This window comes from Nyctereutes procyonoides, unplaced genomic scaffold (assembly GCF_905146905.1).
Source record: "Nyctereutes procyonoides isolate TBG_1078 unplaced genomic scaffold, NYPRO_anot_genome, whole genome shotgun sequence".
Taxonomy (NCBI): Eukaryota; Metazoa; Chordata; class Mammalia; order Carnivora; family Canidae; genus Nyctereutes; species Nyctereutes procyonoides.
The window spans coordinates 9039074-9062710 of NW_026575132.1; the positions used below are offsets into that span (position 1 = coordinate 9039074).

Genomic DNA, 23637 nt, shown 5'->3' on the forward strand with positions numbered 1-23637 from the left:
ATGTTTTATAAGCTGTCCCCAGAACACTGGTCCCATCAGCAGTCATCAAAACCCCTTGTACGTGGGCTCCCTGAACCAGTCAGTACTGTCAGACAAGGCAAACATCTGAATCACCTTGTGCAGAAAGAATATGATGCCATCATGCTGGTCTTAAAATAGGCAAAGGAAAATTCTGTAGCTTCCTAAATTGTGCCCTGTTAAAAGACCAATATTTTTTCACTTTTCTTCCATTTTTGGCAATCTTTACCCCCCATCATTAAGAGCTTTGATCTTTCAATTTTCGTTAGTTTTATTCTGAAAAGGCCGATAATGACAATATTTTTTCAATATATTTTAACCCTCATGGTTGGCTGATCTTATTTACTCAAAAATGATTTTTAGGGGTGCCTGGGTGGTTCAGTCAGTTAAGTATCTGCCTTTGGCTCAGGTCATGATCCCAGGGCCCTGGGATGGAGCCCCAAGTTGGGCTCTCAGCTCAGCAGGGAACCAACCAGCTTCTTCCTCTCCCTCTCCCTCTGCTGTTCCCCCTGCTTTGTGCTCTCTGGCTCTCTCTCTGTATGTAAAATAAATAAATAAAATCTTTAAAAAATGATTTTTAGCCATTTCTATACATGTACATTTATCACTGAGAGTCTTAACTTTAGAGACTTCTATGAGTTTAGTTATACCTCTTTGCAAAAGGAGGAGCTATGCAATGAGAATAACTCCATGTAATGAGAAGCTTATGCTTCATATTCTTAACAAAATGTTTTTCTCTGAGTCTATAACAGACATGTGGCTGAAATGTAGTGTTTAAAGAGAAGATACAATAAAGTTGTATGTAAAGACAGTAGTTAAGAATCTGCTTAATTAAATGGATATGCCTGCCTTATACTAAAACACACTTCATATTTACAGTGGTATTTAATATTGCCCTTTTCCCTACTGCTTTTGTTTCTTTTAGGAGCAATTTAGGACTATTGGTAAAAATAGAGTTAAAATTTAACTGTTAAACAGACTTGCATTTCAGCAGCTCAAGGAACATAACTGATGAGTTCAATTTTATTATATTTTCAATAGAAGCCAAAAGGCACAATTAGAAAAAAACTTGGGTCTGACTTTCCCTTTCCTCTAGGAATAGACAAATTTTCTTTCCTCTGACCTACAATACGATGTGTGATTTATTATTTTTAAATCAGAACTCTAATGATACTCAAACAAGAATGAAATTTTTTCATAAGTACATAGCAATCAAAAAGAGCATACTTCAACCCCATCACCTCAGACCCAATAACAAGTAAAGGGAAAGAAGCACAGAATCTAAAAATTAAACTGGGTGCTAGACTTGAAATCTTACAAGCATCCTCTAGTTTCAGTCTAGCTCTCTTAATATAGCTGAGTTTTTTGTTTAGTTGATTTTTTTTTATTTATGTATTTTTAATGAGAATTAAAAAAAAGATTCTCTACCAGAAGCCATAAAAATCTCTCAGATGGTAAAACAGATAGCCCTAAAAGTTTTTGCCTAAATTCATACACATACCTAAAATAAAACTGGCCCATTCATCTCACTACAGTCCTTTGAAAGAGAAGTCATTTGAAAATACAGCATAGTAGTGTGATGCTGCACCGCCTTTAATTAAGTACAGACTAGGAGAAAAATATTCTTAGTTCAATCCATGGAAGGGGGGAGGTGGACATTTCTCTCTTTGCAATTCAGGATTATTTTAAAGATAGACCATTTCTTTTCCAATATCTTCCTCAAACAGAGCTGTTAGGAATTGTCTCCCAACCAACCATCCCCAAAGAGCACGAAGCTACCCAGTATTCACCCCATATGCTCTGCTTTGAAGTGTGAAGCTGGGACGTCCCACTAGACTCTTCCGCCACCATCAAAGCCATCTCATTACGCCCAGCGCTGAGAGTTAAAGCGCGGGGCCTAACTGCTCCAACACAAACACTGCATTAACAAAGCAACCACAATATTCCTCCCCCACATGGCTAGAACTTGAAGAAATTTTTACCATATGTACACATGCACGAGATACGAAAATTTATTATGCTAGAACATCATTGAGAAGTACATTAAACATGCTGACTAGAACTGGATGTTATTCTAAGGGCCTAGAAAAAAAATAAAATGCAGCTGATCTTTATGATGAAAGAAAAGAAACATCAGGCTGAAAAAACGAGATCAAGTGTAATTCCTAAATTGCATTTTTACTGACACATTCTGTAGCCTGTTTTTTCTTGAAGTAGCAGAAAATAATTTGGGGGAGGTGGACAAAACTCTACAGTACATCTCTGGATGCTACCGTTTACTCTGTCACGTTTCATTTCTAAAGGACAAATAAGCTTACTAATAATGATTCACTGATTAAAGCATCTATGATTCAAAATGAATAGGACTTCCTAAGAAATAGTAATTCCACCTGTCTCTGAGTTGTCACTGGTATGGTGGTAAAAAATAAAGTACAAAGAAAAAACTTGCTCCATCCTATGGAAATAAGGATGAAGAAATGAGGGTAAACAGTTGGTTGATTTTCATGTAAAAATTAATCTGTAAAAATATTTTAAATGTTTATACCTAATCACTCCATTCCATTAGAGAAATTCTTGCATTTGTACACGAGAAAGACTATCCAAGAATGTTCACTGCGGCATGATTCATAGTAGGGACAAACGAGAAGTAATCTGAATGTCTACAAATAGAGGAACAGGTAAAATGTGATATATCCATACCATGATACTATACAGCAATTAAAAGGAATAAACTAAAAAAAATTAAAAGGAACAAACTAGAACTATATGTAATACCATGGATAGATTTCTAAAATATCTTGCTGAATGAAAAAGTTCTATTTTGAAAGCATTTATGTTATAAACACACACAAGCAATACTATATTGAGTTTATGAGTATGTACTTATTTGTAAACAAAAACATGAAGAAATTCTGAATTCAGAGTGTCTAAAAGCTCCTCACACCATAACCTGGCAGGGAAGGGTTCAGGGAACCAGGAATGGGGATGATGGTCAGAGGTGAACTTTAACCTTACATGGAACACTTGGAATTTTGAAAAAGAGAATTAATAAAAGTCCTAGGCAAGATCCAATAAATAAAAAGTTGTGAAGCCCTTCATTCTGCTTCTGTCTTGATGGAAAAACATGAGTAAGTTTTTCAAGATTTCTAGGTCTGTTTTTCAGCTACAGAGAAAAAATTCACCCATCCTCTATCTTTATTATAAACATAAGAGTTACATGCCTCTAAACTCTTCATATATCATATACTTTCATGGAGAAATAGGTATCCATAAAAATATATAGTACATTGGTTGTTTGGGGGTACATGTTATATATATTTTCACATCCAAGAATTTTGTTATTTCCTTGTATATGACATATACTTTCATAGAGATATATATACAAAAGCTTGTTATTCTCGTGTAGGGCATATGCTGAGATAATTACCACGTTGTGCAGACATATCATTCATTTAAAGAATTATACTTTCCTGAGCAATCTAGCATATGTTATTTATGCTGTATTCAGTAATATGAATATTTTAATCTGTCCTATGGTGTTCTCTGATTATTTCAGGTACAGATTCCATTACCCCATCTTTCTTAGGGGAAGGTACTCTATTACACTTCTCTGGTAGTCACAATAGCATTAACTATGGTAAATGGAAAGATAATAGGCACTCCGATACTATCTGGATGTTCACAAATACCTCTTCATGTAACTTCATAGTATTTGTTTAAAATAGGCACTGAATATTATTTTGCAAAGAAAAACCAATAGGAAGAAGCTATCTGCTATAGAACTTAGAATTTTAGAGATGAAAGCACTTTAGAGATCTCCTGCCCGAGAGGTTTTCAAACCTCTTGTCCTGCAATCCTTTTTCTCAAAAGAGGCCTTATTTGGAATCCTGCTAACACAAAAGGGAACTGAGGGATCCTTTCCCTTTATGGTGGAAGGGAATAGCCTGGGCCCCCACCACTCAACACCCTCCTCCACACAGCCACAGAGAATCGCTACAAGCAGTGACAGCTACTTATTGGTGGGAGGCAGTGTACCAGGACCTTTACATCCAGGCATTATTTCTCAAAATCTTCCTGGCAGGATGATAGTATTCCCCACTGAATAGAACAAAAACAAAAAGAGACTATAAAAGAGACAAAAACATTTTCCTAACATCAGCTGGCAAATAAGTAGCAGATCTGAAATTTGAACTCAGGTTTATTCAGCTCCAAAATCATTATTTTGACCTCTTAAAACTTGGCTTTCCTGTCTAGATACCCAATAGTCCTTTAGTTCATGCTGATCAAAAATACATGGGCACCTATACATACATATGTAGTACATAGGTGGGATAGAATTGGGCTGTCACTTCCTAAAGATTCTCCCTCTTAGTAAGGACCTTTTACTGCCTTCCAGGAGGCTATTGAAAGCTGGGGCTGCCCCAAAGAAGGGTTCAGATGGGACATAGGAAAGCCTTGGGAATGGCTCTGCCAGAAGAAATCTTTCTGCTGGCCAATATATCATCATTGTGTAATGCCTTCAATACAAAGCCCACTACTCACAGCTGCAAAGAGTTAATATGGCTCTTTCACTCAACCAATGCTCCCCAACTGGTGAAAGAAGAAAAAAAAGAAAAAGAAAAGAAAAGAAAAGAAAAGAAAAGAAAAGAAAAGAAAAGAAGAAAAGAAGAGAAAGAAGAAAGAAAGAAAGAAAAGAAAAGAAAAAGAAAGAAAAAAGAAAAGAAAGGAAAGGAAAAGAAAGGGAAAGAAAGAAAAGAAAAGAAAAGAAAAGAAAAGAAAAGAAAAGAAAAGAAAAAAAATGTCTACATGAGTGAGTTTGGTTTCCTTGTGCATGTTCTGCTCACACACATCTTCCTGGTCACTGACCACCAACCATACTCAACAATCTCTCAGTCATCACAAGCCTAGCCCTAACTCTTACCATGTGCTCCTTTAACAGGTCAAGTCCTCCCAGTGTCCTTCCCATAGTCCCTCTGCTCTTTGCCACCTCTCAAGGGAGACCCTACGTCCACTTCTTTAAATCTCCTTTGGGGGGGAAATGTTTTTTGCTCACTACTGATATTTCTAGATGGAGAGAGTTCTGCTGGTCTTGCTGGCTGTTGTGAGTTAAACTGTGCCCCACCTCAAATTCATATGTTGAAGCCATAACCCTCAGAACCCTAGAATATGACTTTATTTGGGAAGAGGGTCACTGCAGATAAAATTAGTTAAGATGAGGTCATATGCAGGAGTAGGGTGGGACCCTAATCCAGTATGACTGGTGTCCTCATAAAAGAGAAATTTCAGAGGCGCTACAGTGGCTCAGTCAGTTAAGTGTCTGATTCTTGGTTTCAGCTCTGGTAATGATCTCAGGGTGGTGAGTTTGAGCCCATGTCAGGCTCTGCCCTCAGTGGAGAGTCTGCTGGACGGTCGGTCTCTCTCTCTCTCTCTCTCTCTCTCTCCCTCCCCGCTGCCCCTCCCCCTGTTTTCTCTCTTTCAAATAAATAAAATCTTTTAAAAAAGGGAAATAAATTTGGACATAGACAATATATAAAGAAAATGACATGTGAACGTGAAGAGGGCCATCTGAAAACCAAAAAGGAACAGATCCTACCCTCATGGCCCTCAGAAGGAACAAACCCTGCTGATACTTAGATCTCAGACTTCTGGCCTCCAGAGCTATGATATAACAAATTTCTGTCATTTGGGGAGCCTGGGCAGCTCAGTTGGTTAAGCACTTGCCTTTGGCTCAGGTCATGATCCCAGGGTCCTGGGATTGAATCCGACATCCAGGCTCCCTGCCCAGTGGGGAGTCTGCTTCTCCCTCTCCCTCTGCTCCTTCCCTCTATTTGTGCTTGCTCTCTCTCTGTCTCAAATAAATAAATATTTTTTTTAAAAAAATTTAAATACATTCCTATTGTTTAAACCACCCAGTGTATGGCACTTTGTTACTGCAGCCCTAGGAAATAAACACTGGCCTCTCTTCCTCCTAAATTTCATTCCCTGATGGGGAGTTTGGAAGAGAAGTTGGGTTTGCATAGGCAAACTCTTCCTCCTTCTTCCTTCTTAGGAGCTAGCTGTGAGAAGGAAACATGTATTCTGGTCCACTCCTCCTTGCTAAAAGCCTTCTTGTGCTGTCCAGGGCTGCTTGTGATGGGCTAGATGAGTCTATCTAATTCTCTGGTTGAGTAAGCTCAGCTGTCAATGTTAGTTTCATCAGTATTAAGTTAGTATTTCCTCTTCTCATCTTTTTTTTACTGAAAAATTGGTTCAAAATTTGGGAAAGGAAAGAGCATACTATTTATAACAAACATCCTCCTTTCAAACCCCCCACCCCAGTCCTCATCTTTTTCTGGGCAGGGAGTGAGGTGGCCTCCTCCCTTGTTTTTTCTATTGCAATGTTATAAACTTTATGCACTGCTTCTCCGAGGCCTCTCCTTCAAGTTGTCAAAAATCCAAAAATGAACTACTTCATTTTTTTTCATCTTTTCTTGAGAGGAAGGAGAGGCATGGCAGAGGAAAAGGGAGAGAGAGAATTAAGCAGGCTCCATGTCCAGTATGGAGTCTGACGCAGGGCTCCATCCATCTCACAACCCTGAGATCATAACTTGAGCCAAAATCAAGAGTTGGAGGCTTTACCAACTGAGCCACCCTAGCATCCCCGACTGCTACTTTCTCACTCCCACTATAAAAATTCTATACCCCTCAAGGTAGCAGGTAACTCAGATTGTCCAGGAAATAGTCACGCATAGGCTATGGGGAAAGAAGCACACAGGAATTAATATCTCAAGATATTATCTTACTATATGTTTTTGGTTAACTAAAACTGGGGAATGAGTTAATACATGAATTTTAATATCAAACAATAAATTATAATTGATCTAATTAATAACAATGTTATAACCATGTTATATTACATCATTACATTACATCATTACATCATTACATGCTCTGGGTCTCCTGAAGAAGTACACCTTCACTTGACCAATGGAGAGTAGGGAGATGGGCTGGTAGATACATAAGGGTGTGAACAGACTTGGACTGATGTAGCTCATTTTACAGGCCCATCAATGTCACTAGCATCACTATGTCATTTCTTCAGAATTTTCTAATCCTAGTGACTTTGACATTAGAAGTCACTGCAAATGTTAGGAAGCAGGGATAAAAAGGAAAAGGAACTCAGGAAAAGAACTGCCAAGATAAGGAGGCACCTAGGTGGCTCAGTCAGTTAAACATCTGACCTTTGATTTCAGCTCAGGTCATGATCTCAGGGTCATGAGATCAAGCCCTGAGTTGGGCTCCATGCTCAGTGGGGAGTCCTCTTATCCCTCTCCCCCTGTTCTTCCCCCCACTTGCACACACTTTCTCTCTCAAATAAATAAAATCTTTTTTTAAAGACTTTTTAAATTTATTTACGAGAGAGACAGACAGACAGACAGACAAAGACAAAGGCAGAGGGAGAAGTAGGTTCCATGCAGGGAGTCCGATGTGGGACTCAATCCCGGGACTCCAGGATCATGCCCTGGGCCGAAGGCAGGCGCTAAACCATTGAGCCACCCAGGGATCCCCAATAAATAAAATCTTAAAAAAAAAAGAAAAGAATTGCTAAGATCTGAGGACAAGGACTCAAAAAATTAGCTTTGGTATCAGTCACCTGCTATAAATCCCTTATTAGGTTCACAGTCTCTAAAACACACCAGTGATCACATAAAATCAATCACTGGGTACTGTAAATAACTACTCAAAATTGGAAAACCTAGAGCCCTTAAACTTTGAGAGCCCCCCGGGGATACCTTTACTAGTAAAGGGTGAATGTTAATGTCTCCCACCATGATCCATGGCTTCATCATGCAGCCAGGCAGCAAAGATTTCATGCATTCCACTCACTCATCCCAAGATTTTTATAGTAATTTTGTTTTCAATATTTGCAATAAATCCTATTCAATATATATCAAGAGTGAAACAGGGAAAGAGGGAGAGTCAATACAAGGATGTGTTATCAAGCTAGTCATCATTGTGAGCAACTGAGGCTTGGCCTTGCTAGAATGGCCTCAGAATTGTCCATCTCAAGAACAAAAGGTGAGAGTATGCATCTACTAGCTCAGGTCCTTCCACTGGTCATGGCTTGCTCCACAGGGTGTTAACTTGCTTGGACTTCACATTACCACAGAGTCAAACTGAAAGAAAAGAGTGCAGCTTTTTCAAATAAGGTTGGGTTCCTCCTTAATTGCTGTGGAAAAACAGGTTAGTTTATTCCAGTTCTCTCATTTGGCCTTATCCTTCCTCATTAGTACCTCCATTTATATTGGTAGATACAATCCTGTTGCATTTATTAAACCTATAGCAATATGTATTTATGAATAATCTGGTAACTCTCCTTTGTAATTATTTTTTTAAGATTATTTATTTATTTATTCATGACAGAAAGAGAGAGAGAAGAGACACAGGCAGAGGGAGAAGCAGGCTCCATGCAGGGAGCCCGATGTGGGACTCGATCCGGGGTCTCCAGGATCACATCCCAGGCTGAAGGTGGCACTAAACCGCTGAGCCCCTGGGGCTGCCCTCTCCTTTGTAATCAAAATGTACTAAATCAATTAAGTACTTTCCTAATTCATAATCCCTTGTTTTTTCAGTTTTCTTAAAATACAGTGCCAGTATACTTAAAATTCTCAAACTCAATGCTATGTCCTAAAACTATGTTGACATATGCTTGTAAAATCAACCACTGTTTTTATACTATGGCAATGAGGGCATTGCTGATGATGGAGAGAATTATATCAGAATCCAGCATCTAAATTGACTAATCTCAACCAAATCCAGGGCTGTTTTATAAGGCAATCTCCATAGCAACTAGAGAATCAGGGTAGAAAATTCTTGAAGGGAAAGTTGTGCCTGATTTGCCAGATCAGCCCATGTTTTGACAATCTGTAATAAGGTAATCAAAGGGTCTCAAGACTATCACACAAGTGTTGACACCGTGTGAATCTGTCATGGCACATGTCCTCCAAGTCATAAAGATACTCAAAAAAAACATCTAACAAGGCTGATATTCCTAATCAAATTCATTAATGTTTTATATAATTTAAGGTAAATCAAAAAACTGAAAATCAATCATGTATGAGCTATTTCTTTATTCATATAACTTACTTAAGCTAGCACCTCATCTTTTCAATCTTCTAAATAATGTCAATTTATATGGCACTGTACAAACATTATTTCATCTGATTAATGACATAAAACAAAAAGCAAATTTCCATATCATTTATAAAATTCATAGCTATAGTCCAGACTTTTAAAGCTGAATGTTATGAGCCTACATGTTAGGTAAGCCCACTCTCACTAGAAAATTATTAGGAGAACTTGCCTGAGCCCCTTCTGCCCTGACCCCTCCCCCACATTTTCACTCAATCCTTTTCATGAAGATTTATGTGTGAATGGAAAACAGGGTCATGTTTCAGAAACACTGCCTCCCACATGTAAAAACACTGAGTAAGGAAAAAGGGGAAAACATACAGGAAGCCGTATGATCCACAGCTTATTAAAAAAATGTATAAAAGCCCAGAATTTGAGACTTAATATCTTTAATATTGAGTTGGACATAAGACAAAAAATATGTTTCTGTAAACTTACCACTGATTCCAAATCAGGTGACTTAAGTGTTCTTGAATGATCCAAATTAATTAAAAATCATCAAGAAGAATTACAGAAGTAAGGACTTCCAAGTGAAAATGAGAGTATGAATTCTTATGTTTACTTTCACTTCCTCCTAAAACCCCAGGAAAAAGATGGGAAAAGGATACTTTCTAAAAGCGAGGACTCACTCAAACAAATGGAAGAGGAGGCAATAGCATTGGAACCTGGAAAACAGATATAAGAGTGGTAGATGATTTAGTAGGCCCATGGCAGCAAAAGGACAACAGTGAAGGAACCTGACTTATGCCACAGATACTTGACAATGATCAGAAACGGCAGACCCACTTCAGAATGGAAGATAAAGGCAAAGCTCAAAACAGGGAAGCTCATGGGAATTCTGTTTAAGTAGCTGCTAGATACTAACCCCACCTCCACATTGATAGGCAAGTGCCCTGCCTCCATCCTGGCAGAAGACAAGAAGCATCTGGCACCAGGGCATGTCAGCTAGGGAATACTGGGCAGAGCTGAGGGCAGAGATGAGTAATAAAAAGAGGGGAGCTAAGAGACTATTACAAACTAAATGCTGAGACTCTACTAGCCCTCTTCCTTAATTCATTTCCTAAAACGTAGCTGTGTCTACCCTCAAGACTGGAAGATCCTTCTCTGGGGAACTTGAACAGTCCAAGAAGAAAGACCAAAAATTACTGATCTAGAGGGTCATGAAAGAAATGATCCCCTCAGATGAGTCTACAGCTGACAAACTCCACCTATATACTGAAAATATCCACTCCAGTATTTTAGTGTCTACTCTTAGGGTAAGCACCAACCAACAATCATCAGACCTCCGAGGAAAGCCTTTTAAACAAACAAGTAGGGATCCCTGGGTGGCGCAGCGGTTTGGCGCCTGCCTTTGGCCCAGGGCGCGATCTGGAGACTCCGAATCGAATCCCACGTTGGGCTCCCGGTGCATGGAGCCTGCTTCTCCCTCTGCCTATGTCTCTGCCTCTCTCTCTCTGTGTGTGTGTGTGTGTGACTATCATAAAATAAATAAAAATTAAAAAAAATAAACAAACAAGTAACCTGGGGGTGACAGTGAGGGCAGGGGTTGAAAAACAGACACAATACAGGAAGAAGAAAACATAAAAAAATTACCCACTGATATTGCATTCATGAGACATGGCCAGGATGTTATTTCAAATAATAAAATAAAAAAAACATTCAGAGAGTATACAAAAGCATCTGGAAATTAATATAAAAGAAATGAAAGCCTTACTGAAGGCTGTAATATAGAGGAAATTTGCCAGAAAGTATTATAAAAATATAAAGTGATGGGGGAAAGAGGAAAAAAATGTAGAGAATCAGTACAAGAGTTCCAATATCCAAATAATGGGGCTTCCAGAAAGAACGGGGAAAATGGAAGAAATCATCAGTGGAACAATTCGAGAGTTGTCTGGCACTGAGGAGCAAGAGTTTCAAGGATTCAAAGGGCCTAACATATATCTGGCATAATAAATGAGAATAGACCCATACAAAGGTGCATCACAGAAATTTCAGAACACTAGAAACAAAGTAAAGATCTTACAAGCTTCCAGAGAGAAATGACAGATCACATACAAAGATTAGGAATCATAATGGCTTTAAAGGTCACAACAGTAACATAAAAATAAAAGTTCAATAATACAATGTCTGCAAAATAAAGGCTTATGATTTCTAACCTAGAATTTTATACCTAGCCAAACTAACAAGTATGATAGAATAATAGCATTTTCAGACACGCAAGGTCTCAAAAATATACTCGCCCCCCCCTTTTTTAGAAGTAAATAGAAGATATGTTCCCCTAAAACAAGGGCATAACCTAAGGGGGACAAAAAAGAGAAGATATGAAATTTAGGAACCAGTGTATTCCAGTATTCCAGTGTATCTCTCATGGAGAGAGATAAAGGGAACACCCAGGATGATGGTTAAGGGAGATTCCATGATTACAGTTATCCTCAACAAATTGAGGGCAACTGGTCTAGATTGGAACAGGTCAGAAAGGTCTAGAAGACAGCTCCTTATGGAGATTAAACAGAACATTCCATATATTGAATGTTCTATCAATCTACATGTGTGGAGAGATGTCATTATTAACAGAGAGGTTGGGGTTAAACCATTGAGTGTATATAAAAAACTAGGTCAATAAACAATCAAAAATATAATGATCAATTCCAGCCAAAAGAAAAAGTTGTGCAGAAAGGGTAAAATGAAAACAACATTCTGAATACTTCATTGTGAATAATGTTTACATAGCTATAATAATGTAGCCATTAAATGTTTATCCAAATTTTGACATAATTGTATGGGGAAGAGGGAAGATTAGGAAGAGTGTGTGAGTGTGTGTATGTTGGGGGTGGGGTGAGTGGTAAAAGGAAGAGAAATCCTCACCTTCTGCAGGGAGAAGTCAACAGACAATGCCTAAAACTGAAAAACCAAGAAAGCACCAATATGAGTTGGCATTTAGATATCTGGAGTTGAATCCTATATGATAAGGCCAAAGGGCTGAAAGCACTTGGCTTTGGGAAGAAGCAAGTTAAAGTGATAGAGAAAGAGGAGTTATGTAGGTTCTTAGAGTTTTGGGAACCCTGTGAAATAGTCAGCTTTCAGCCACATGTGTGTATCACTTGGATAATAACAAAGAGGAAAAAGGAGGAAAGGAAGGAGGACAGAAGAGAGAGAGGAGAGAGGGAAGGACACAGGGAGGAAGGGGAAAAGGGAGGAAAGAAAAATTATAGAGACATAATACAGATAAAAATGAAAGAGAGCCTAACAGATCAAATGTGGTTTTTATTGAAAATGAAAACCGAAGTCCAAAACATTTTTGGAAAAGTGTAAGCTTTAAATAAATAGAGACTAGATCTCTGTGTCCCCTAGTTCTCCATTTTATATCTAATTGCCAAGTGGCAGCATGTAAAAAAGTATTCACTTTCTTTCCCCCCAAATCCCCTTTCTTCCATCATTTGTAAGTGATGACACTTTCATACCACTGCTTTGTTTCCACCCCCAACATCCTATGGTTTCTGTCCATTCTCTCCACTGTATTACCTAAGGCACCATCACCTTTCCAAACTGGTTTGCCTGCTTCCAGTCCATCCTCTAATATGTAGGCAGAGTAAGCTTCTAAAATTCAAAGTTGATCATACCACTCTCTTGCTTAAAACTCTTCTATGGTTCCCAGTGCCTTTAGTATAAGGTTTAAACTCCTCAACTTGCAATATAGGACTTCATGCTCTGACCTCTAATTACCTCTGAGGCTTCATTTTTTTTTTAACATGCCCAGGAATGCCTCTCTCATTCCAACCCATCTTTAAGTTCCAGCCAGCTACACTGACATCCTTTGCAAGTCCTCAAACTCACAGTGCTCTCACAACTGAGCCTCTGTATGGCTGTGCCCATTATCCTAAAAGTTCTTAAACTAAAATTAGATGCACAATTACATGTGTTTGTGCATATGTGTGTATACACAAATGAACATGCATAAAACTTGCAAATGATTTTGACATTATTTATAAGGCCTCTGAACATCAATTTTGAACCCCACTTTCAGAAACCATTCCTTAAGTTAAAAGCAAGCTTACAGTTGCTATAAAAAAGTTCTGAAATATATTATTCAGGATATTTGCATATAAAGCATACATGAATTACACATATTAACATTAATTATTTTTCATGTCACTAGAATGTTCTCCATTGCCCTTCTTCCCAAAGAAAGTTAGTTAACGTATTATCCTAAAGTTGATTTCCGTGAGAAGGGATTACCCTAAGCGAAAAACATCCCTTCACTGTTCTGAGAACAGTAGAGTCCTAGAATTTGAATACTTCTACCTCATAAGAATGCCTGAGCATGCTGTTACAACAACAACCAAAAAAAAAAAAAAAAACTTAAAAAAATTGGATGATATTAGATGAACAGCTGTGTAGAAAGGGGAATGTAAAAATAAAAACTGCATGTTGCAGCATCAAAATAGTAACCATATACAGTATATGACTGTTTTTAATCAGATGAAGATTGAAGCTATTACATTTCAAATCAAATGTTATAAATTAGTTTAAGAATGCAGCTGAGCTCTCATTTAATTAGAAATGTCCATGTTTAAATCATGAGGTACAGTAGCTGCCAATGAAGCAAAAGGGCAAGGGAAGGGAGAAATACTGTGTCCAGACCCTCCGATTGTCAACTGTCTCCTACGCAGGATGAACATCTGGGGGTGGACTAGTCCTGATGTAATGAAGAACTTCATGTACTAGCTAATTTGAGACTTAATGTAATTGAACATAATTGTTTTGAAGACAATTAAAATCATTATTCTGGTCTGGACAATTCTGAACTCTTCATTTTTGTGTGAAATGTATTCCCCCCCCCCCCGACCCTGCTGAATCTTAACCCTTCCTTGGATAAAAAGTGCAGCAAATTCTGGGCTAAGACTGCCCTGGTAAATAAATCTTTAGGTTGTCAGGTCACATAAAACGCACAGGCAGTAAGGTGCTCCTCTGGAAACAAGTCTCCTTCCCTGATGCTACTACTTGATGTAACTCCATCAGAGTCCAAATCTACATCCCAATTGTTAGACAATTCAGTATTAAATAAAAGTGAGGCAACATCACACAGGGACTTGAGGTCATACAGAGAAAAATGCAATTATCCTAAGGCGGACTTTCCCCCAAAGGTTATGAGGCTCTGCATCTCGTAATTAACCACGGTGCAGCTAGACAGTCCAGGCAAAAGGTCTTTCTTTTCTCCCAATTTGCCTAATTCAAAAACACCTCAAGTGACATAGCTCAAATTTTCCAAATTAAACTTACCCCTGGGGCTTAAATCAAGCATGTGACAGTTCCGTTCTAAAGCAAATCTTAAAGAGAGTTGTGCATAGGAAAGAAAAAAAAATCAGAGGAAACAGGGGTAGGAGTTAACATTTAAGTGGTTTTTCAACCTCATCATTACCCCTGCTCAAGAAAATAGGACACAGATGGGCAAAACACACCATTGTTCTGCCCTGAAGAGTCTAAGGAACTCATTAGAAACTACTGTTGTTTCTCATGATCTATGGTGAATCTATAAGGGACAAAATGGTTGATTTGCCCCATCCCATGGCATTTAGAGCTCCACAGTGTTGTGGGGTGGAAAGTGGAGAAATAAGGCACAGTGACTAGCTATCCACTGCAACCCATGAGAGCCTATTGCTGATGTTAATTCTTCAAGGTCAACTCTTCCCAGGGAGTCGACAAATGATTGTATTATTACAAACTGTCCTGATTTGTGAAAAATGGTTTCCAATAGGAATGACACACTACCCTAAACTTTCTCTTACTTCTGGCCACAGCTCCACACTCGCCCACAGAGAGAGCGTAAGTGGGAAAGAGGTTCACTGATCCCAGGCAAGAGTGGATCCCCTCTCGAACCTCCATAGTGATAGACTTACAGGCCCCCAAGTTGTAGCCAGAAGAGAATTACCTTAACGTGTGAAACTGCAAAGAGCAATCATTAAACTTTCAATTGCATCCAAAGAAGCAGCTATAATTTTACTGTCCCACCAGTTGTTTTTCTTTTGCAATCTGTACAAAGGTTGTTTTTAACCAAATAAAGAAAAATAAAAGATCCAACAGTTCCCTTCACCTCACCTCCGAATTGTCATCAAGTTTCACATTTCTGCCAATTCTTTATTCCTCAAAGTGGAGAAATTATCAGTCTTAAACAACTTTGTATTTTTTTCACTTGGTTACTTTAAATTTTTTCAATTTTATCAAATTAATCTGATAAAAGTCCATGTTATTTTCAGAATACTTTATGAATAATTACATTAAAATATACATTCATTTTTCTGAAGCATAAGTATTTGATTTTTGTTTTTGTTCAGTAATCAAATTTTTTTCTTCTAAGATTTTTATTATTTACTTATTCATGAGAGACACAGGAGAGAGAGGCAGAGACACAGGCAGAGGAGGAAGCAGGCTCCATGGAGGGAGCCCGATGCGGACTACAGGATCACACCCATCATTATACCTAAGTACATATTATAGACACCTATAATACTACTACTTTGAGTTTTCATTAGTGTAATATGACCATTTTAAAAATAAAGATAAACAACAAAGAAGCAAATTTTACTTCCTATGATTAACATTCAAGATAATCTGTTCTGTGTTTGCTGGAAGTTATCAGTCCGCTCTTTGCTCTCCAAACAAATATGCCTTTTGAAAGAAGACACTTGGGAATCCCTGGGTGGCGCAGCGGTTTGGCGCCTGCCTTTGGCCCAGGGCGCGATCTTGGAGACCTGGGATCAAGTCCCATGTTGGGCTCCGGGTGCATGGAGCCTGCTTCTTCCTCTGCCTGTGTCTCTGCCTCTCTCTCTCTCTCCCTGTGTGACTATCATAAATAAAAAAAAAATTTGAAAGAAGACACTCTGCTAAGTTGAAATCAGGTTTATTTAAAAATATTTTGAACCCTTTACTAAACAATATTAAGATAATATAAGCTTTACTAAACAATATTAAGATAATATAAGCTTTTCTTTAAACAATTATGATCCTTCCAATTCAAGTTGTCCAATTAAACCCAACAACATCCCTATGAGAAAAGGAGCTCATTTCATTTCAACCCATGAACTAACCTAAGATTTCAGGGTCCCAATCCAAAGCACAACTGCCTAGCTTATTTCAATCCATGCCAACCTATCAGTGAAATCAAAGCTGATTTCAATACTATTACTTCACAGGTTAAAACTAGAAAAGGTTTCCTTAACCACATAAAATATGAGATCATCTTCAGTGAAAGAATATTTAAATCTTAGATCCCAATGTTCATTTTAATAAAGAGGAAATGGGAAGTGTTGGAAATATACATGTTCAGAACAATAATGAAATGAAGTTTGGGGGTACACTCTCTTGAGTATTCAGATTTATACAGGAAATCAATGATTAAAGAACATTCACATCTACCTAAAGCTTATCTTTCATCAAAAGACATCTATGTAAACATAGAAGCTGAAATCTTACCTAACTCATTAATAGAAGCTGCTATTGTAATAACTGGTCTTATGCAGTCTTGAAAATGAAAATATATTGAGCATCAATACTTCAGGATATTTCTGCCCTGTAAAGAAAACAACATATATTTGAAAGAATTTTTTTCTCTGATGAAATCTTAATAATTTATTTCTTCTGTTATAATTAAATTTAGCTTGATAGAAAAATTCTGGGATTTGACCTCTGAAGTGACATTGACTAATCATGAAATTCATGGGTAGTAATGTCTACTTCTTACAGCGTTACTTTATAAACAGATCTGGTTATTATAAGACCAGATGGCTCAGTTCAGATGCTAGCCTTTGGTGTCTACGACTAATCATCTCTTGGACTTGCTACTGGGCTTGCCAAAGTTCTCTTAATTTAGTCTAAGATGGTAGCCTCTTTCTTTCTTTCTTTCTTTCTTTCTTTCTTTCTTTCTTTCTTTCTTTCTTTCTTTCTCTTTCTTTCTTTCTTTCTTTCTCTTTCTTTCTTTTTCTTTCTCTTTCTTTCTTTTTCTTTCTTCTTTTATTTTTTTTAATTTTTATTTATTTATGATAGTCACAGAGAGAGAGAGAGAGAGAGAGGCAGAGACACAGGCAGAGGGAGAAGCAGGCTCCATGCACCGGGAGCCCGACGTGGGATTCGATCCCAGGTCTCCAGGATCGTGCCCTGGGCCAAAGGCAGGCGCCAAACCGCTGCGCCACCCAGGGATCCCTCTTTCTTCTTTTAAAAACACACACACAGAGAAAGGCAGAGACACAGGCAGAGAGAGAAGCAGGCTCCCTGCAGGGAGCTTGGTGTGGAACTCCATCCTGGGACTCCAGGATCACACCCTGGGCCGAAGGCAGATTCTCAACTGCTGAGCCACCCAGGCATTCCGGTAGCCTCATCTTTCAATCGTCAAATCACATCACTCTAAATACTCTCCTTCTCAATCTCATCCTCTAGGCTTTGTCAATTTTTCCTTCCAAAATGCACAGAACAAACTGCCTGTATCAAAATCTGACATCTTGGAAAAACTAGGATAGGCCAATTAGTGCCTGAAGCACAGGTTTCTGGGATAGATGCACCTGTCCATTAGAAACTGTTCTGTCTCCACCATCTCCTTTTCAGAGGCCACCAACAGCCTTCATATGTTAACGACTTCCAGCTTTTGGTGGCTTGTGACTCACTTGAATGTGTAACCTGGAGGAGAAAGCTGCCATACACTTGTATGGCAGCCGCATGTTACCCCAAAGTTATTTTTAAAGTTTACAAGCCTGGTTCAGCCTCCTTAAAAGTCCCCCTTAAGCCTACAAAAGCAAATTCAAAGTGAAGGACAAAAGTTTTCAGGCAGTAATTAAACTGTTAGCTATGCTATTATACCTTTGTCGCTCTGTCCCTTGGCAGCCTAACAATTAAACTTTTCAGAAGAGAGGAAAAATAAGTTATACATAGGAACTACAGAGTTTACAGCAGGCCTACACTATTAATTTTAATAACATGAAAAGATAAACATATGTCACTCACTCATAGCCAAGTGAGCATCTACAGAGCCCTGCCCTGGTATAAATCTAAAATTTATAACTCACTCGGGTTCCTTTATCTGAGGCATTTTAGGCTATTTAAATATTTTCACATTGCTTAATCAGAAAATGTATGATTTCTCATTCATATGGATGCTACAGATTTAGTCCACTTATTTAAAAATAAATGCATTTAAAATAATTGTAAAACAACAGGTCATTTTCTTGGCTAGTGCCACCTTCTCTCATTTTTAAAACCATAAAAGATGAAGCAAGAACAAGATTATGCAACCTCTTATTTTACGTATTTTTTCAACATACTCTAGCTCCTGGAAGAAAAGAGATGATTTTTTTTTATCCTAAATTTTCTTCTTAAAAGCTTTTTATTCTCAGTTTCATATGATACAATTGAATCAAATGCTAAAAGAATGAAACACTCTTTCCTGCAATTTCTTAAGCATGCTTATAGGAAAAAATTACTGCTGGCAGAAGGAACCGTCAGTATGAATCTCAGCAGAAGTAAATTGTTTGGTATTTGTAATGGAGTATAATAGCTATAATTCCACTTGAGCTGCTGCCACTAATAAGCTGATAAAAACTGTGAGTTAAGACCCAGGTGTCCATCAGTATACAGCTTCCACAAATGTCTCTGCACATTCATTTAATCACAGAGACAGGTAACCCAATCCCATTAGAGGTACTGTGTCTGACAATGAGAGGCCCAAGCTGGCTCTTCCCACAAAGAGAATGCAAAAGCACAGCTGCACACTGACTCCAGAGGAGTTTTCTTATCAGCAATTATCAGGAATTTTCTTAGACATTTCCAGCTCCTGCAGTTTGTAAGACAGTAACTTAAATGTGTCCATCATTACAAGTGGGTTAAGGGAAAACACTTCTTTCTCATGAAAAGTAGTCACCAAATCAAAAATGACTCAGAAATTAAAATACACTGGAATGCTTCAGGATTATGACCTTAATGCTCACCTGTTGACAAAAAGCTGATTTAATAACAAAGCAATTCTATTTAAATGATTCGAAGTCTGGGGCAGCCCAGGTGGCTCAGTGGTTTAGTGCCGCCTTCAGCCCTGGGCATGATCCTGGAGACCCGGGATCGAGTCCTACATCAGGCTCCCTGCATGGAGCCTGCTTCTCCCTCTGCCTGTGTCTCTGCCTCTCTCTCTCTCTGTATGTCTCTCACGAATAAATAAATAAAATCTTTAAAAAAAATGATTCGAAGTCTGAATATACTGCGTTGTGTGTGTGTGTATGTGTGTGAAAGCAAAACAACTGGTATCTAGAACTGTGTGTCATCACATGAACCTTTTTACAAGGGTAAAATAAAGAGTAGTATCTCTCATTGGAAATACTGGCCTAGGGAGTAAGGAGGCTTGAGTCCCAGGCTTCTGAATTACTGAGTGATCTTACACATATCACTTAAGTGCAATTGCCTAAGAGTTTTTATATGGGAAAAAATGGAGTAGAAATAATGTTGTAACGAAGGCATGCGCTTTGCTGGCAGGAGAGCTTTGAAAAGTAGCTGGTATTTGACAAGTCTATTTTTTATTTAGCCTGCTGAATAAAAGGCATAATGTACAATTATTCTCATTCTATTAATGATCAAATAAATGGCCCATGAGGGAAACATTAAACCTTTATGTAAATATATCCTCCTCAGGAGCCTGAAATCCTGAACCAATGCTCATCTCAGACACTCACCCTCCAATGTGAATAAGTGCATTGCTGAGCTTCTGTGGGCTTTCAGAAAGAGCACATGTGCACATAAGAGATCTATCTTGCATCCTGGAGTCCTGTAGAAGCTGTAACAAGCTGCACAAGAACAAGGAGGAAAGTCTAAGAAGAAGAAAGAGTGTTCTACAGCACTATCTGCACAATACAAAAATTATTGTATCAAAACACTCCATATTTGCTTCAATTGTCTGTTGTTCCTACCATTATTTTTCAAGAAGAGGTGTTTTTGCTACGTTCTCAACCATGGATTTTCTTTTGGCTTCTGAAATATTTAGTAAACAAGAAGCCACACGGAGCCCCAGTCTAGAAGAAGACATGGTGATTTTTCTAGAAAAGGAGAAAAATCATGGTTCATTTTGGTCTCTATGTCTCATTCATATTTTCATGTTCATCAACCATAAAAAAGTAGATATTTTTTAGAAACCAGGCAGTCATAATATGAACAATTCACCATGTCATTCCTGGAGAACATCTAAAAGATAAAATCCTCAGAGTGAGTCAACTGGGAAGTCAAATCTTTGTGGTCATGCACATATAAACATGCGAACATAGTTACAATACTAGAAAATATAAGGAAAGTTTGTCAGCCTAAATTGTCATGTAAATGCATATATTTATTAAAGTATGTTATTTCCTTTTTTATGTTATTTCCTTTTAAACATCATGTTCCTTAGATTATCCCTGTTTTCAACGTCTATTCTACTTAAATAAAATAAGCATGATCTTCTTGTTAAATGACTTACTATGGAAATGAAGATTCTTATAAAAACTACTTTTCTGGCAAAAAGATAAGTTCTCTGTATGGGCCATGTAATAGACAATATATGAACAAATAAAAGGGACTCATCTGGGTGCTGTAAGTGAAAACTAACTAAATTCCTCTCATACTTTAATCTCCAAAATTCCCTTTTCAGTTTAAAATCTTTTCACAGGACTCTCTTCCTTGAATTGAAATCTGACATAATAGTCTATGTGAATCAGTAGAGCCAAAAAAGTGACTGATGTCCTTTAGTTGAAAGTGGATTAATCACATAAGTTTTGGAGGTTGCTTTGGTTCTTTTTGGTACTCTACAGTGGCATTTTTCAACTCGTTATCTCTTCATGTCTCAAATATTATGAACTAAAGAAATTTAAATATCTGAAAATAACGAAGAAAAATTCCCCTTTTCAAAATCAGGCCATATTTTGGTCTCTTTTGGTCTCTTTTAAATATCCTAACTAAAAATAAATGTGGCCCTCACGAATTCAGGCAACAAATTATTTCATAAGGGTTATTTTGTATCAGGTAACGTTCTCAGGGTGGGGAACACCCCAGTGCATGGTGTACGAGTTTGAGACTCATGTTAAGCTTTAGGGTTTAGGCTCAATTGTGCCCTGGTACAAATAGCAGTACCGCCGGGGCTTAAATCCTTTGGCTTTGGCTCCTGTTCTAGGACTGTCCATTGGCCTAACCGTCCTCACCTAAGAGGGGACGCAGGGCTCCACGGCTGGTCCAGGTTTGAGTTGATGGCCACGACTCTTCATCTTGCGACCATCACCTCATGACCAAATTCATCAAAATACCGTCATTAGGTTTTTGCAGACATTAATAACATTGTTGCAATAGAGCAGCAGCTCAGACCCCTCTCGTCTCTACGTAAACAAAAAATTGCTTTACACAAGGGGTGTGGGCGTCTTCTGGCTTTCATTTGTTTTCAGTGTGTTTATGTAGCTTAATTGTCTCATCAGGCACTTTCCCAACATAATTATGCTTTGTAACAAATGGTGTTTATGGCAACCCCTAACAGTGCAAAAGAAAGGATTAGTTTCATCCTCTCATTCCACATTTCGATTCCCTGTGGACACTTAAATCACACAAAGATGGTGTTGGGGAAATCTACCTTCACCGCGAAAGCGGAGCGCAGTCAGGCTGCTCAGCGGAGTCGGGGTTTCTCCGCTCTCCGCTCTCACAGCCCCGCCGAGCAACCGCGCCAGCGCCCCGCGGTTTCCGAGGACGCGCCCCGGCCGGCCGCGCAGCCCCCAGTCAGCGCTCGACCCCTCGACCCCGCGGCCCCGAACCGGGAGCCCGCCCGACCCGCCCCTGCGCACGCGCCGCCCTCCGCGCTCGCGGGGCCGCCAGGAGGCTCGGCGGGGCCGCGCGGGGGCTCGGCGGGGGAGGGGGGCTCGGCGGGAGCGCGCGGGGGAGGGGGGCACGGCGGGGGCGCGCGGGGGAGGGGGGCTCGGCGGGGGCGCGGGGGGAGGTGGGCCTCGGCGGGGCGCGGAGGGGGCTCGGGGGGTGCGCACGGAGGCTCGGCGGGGGCGCGGGGAGGCTGGGGGGTAGGTGGGGCGCGCAGAGGCTTGGCGGGGGGGCGGGGGCGCGCGGAAGCTGGGAGGCACGGGGGATCCCTCGGCGGGGGCGCGCGGAGCCTCAGCGGGGACGCGCGGGGGCGCGAGGGGGTTTGGCGGGGTCGCGTGCTGCGGGGCACCCGCCCTGGGAAGGCTAACGCGAGGGACGGGGCGCGGGCCTCGGGGCAGTGCCCCGCCGCGAGCAGCATCTGGAGCCGGGGGCGGGGGGACTGGCAGGCCGGCTCGGCTCGGGAGGCAGCGCCCGCAGCGCCGCCCGCGGAGGGCCCGACCCGCGCGCGCGGCCCCGGGTGTGCGCGCAGCCCCGCCGCCGGCCCCGCCCCCGCGCCGCCCCCGCGCCCGCCCCGAGCGCTCTCCGCAGCCCCCTCCCGAGGAGCCGGCCGCCGGGCCCTTGCACGTCTTGCCTGGAGTCGCCTTTGCGCCCCCTCTGGCTTCGCGTGGGAGTCCCCACCAGGGTCTTTTGTACACGCCGCCTTTTTAGGATGGAAGGACGAGGCGGGTCCCGGCAGAGCCGGCCCGGCGGGGGGCTCCGCGCGCACCAGCCGCTCCCCGTGGTCTCCGGGCACTTCCCGCACTGCGGGCCGCGCGGCGCGGAGGGCTGGGCCCACCCCAGGGCGAAGCAGTACCAGCACCTGCCCGCCCCGTAACTCCAGAGTGACAAGCCATGTGAACCAGGCATTTAAGCGTCTCCCTTTTTTCCCTAGGCCAGTGAACCTTGAGAACACATTTCTCCTACAAAAAACCTGATTTTTTGAAACACATAGATAGCAGGGATTAAATGTCACCATTTTGATCCAATTTCGTTCCTGGAGTGAAATAATCACTAAATAACCACTTTGACGGAATAAATTAATTTTTAGATCTATTTTTTTAATTTTCTAATTATACTTTTTAAACACAGATTTGAGGAAATTAACATTTATGTGGACATTTGGTTTCTAGCCTAATGTGGCATAAAAATAAGTAACATAATGAGTGTTAAAAAAAATCAGGTTCATGATGCTTCTCACATCATCATCATTGTACTTAGATGTCACAACAGTATTATGTGCGATTGTGTCAGATCCAGCCTTCTCCATCTCGGAGTGTTGGCAGGTAGGAGGGTTGTTGGCAAGAGGAGGGGTGTTAACCTCAGGATCCTGGATTCATTCCAAGGCTGGTAATTACATTCTGCCAGCCAAAATTCATCCCATAATTTTAATTGGATAAATCCTTTCTGGCCTAAGCTACTGCTATGCCTGTCAAACTGTTGCCACATTTCACCCCAGAGGTGTCTGTGTTTTAGTTGCAAGAATCAGTCCCTTTGAGGTTGGCTTATCAATTTAAATCCTCAAAATGCTTTGGGATCCTAAGGAATTAAATATATATT

General features: G+C 40.1%; 1 protein-coding gene across 1 annotated transcript in view; it reads right to left on the minus strand.

The window, feature by feature from the left end:
- Positions 1-20242, minus strand: part of FTCDNL1 (formiminotransferase cyclodeaminase N-terminal like) — a 28788-nt gene extending 8546 nt beyond the window's left edge. Inside the window, 3 exon segments of the mRNA XM_055344979.1 lie at positions 16660-16714; positions 16716-16758; positions 20130-20242. Of these exon segments, the coding sequence (XP_055200954.1) occupies positions 16660-16714; positions 16716-16758; positions 20130-20242 (211 nt within the window).
- Positions 20243-23637: the final 3395 nt, after the last annotated feature.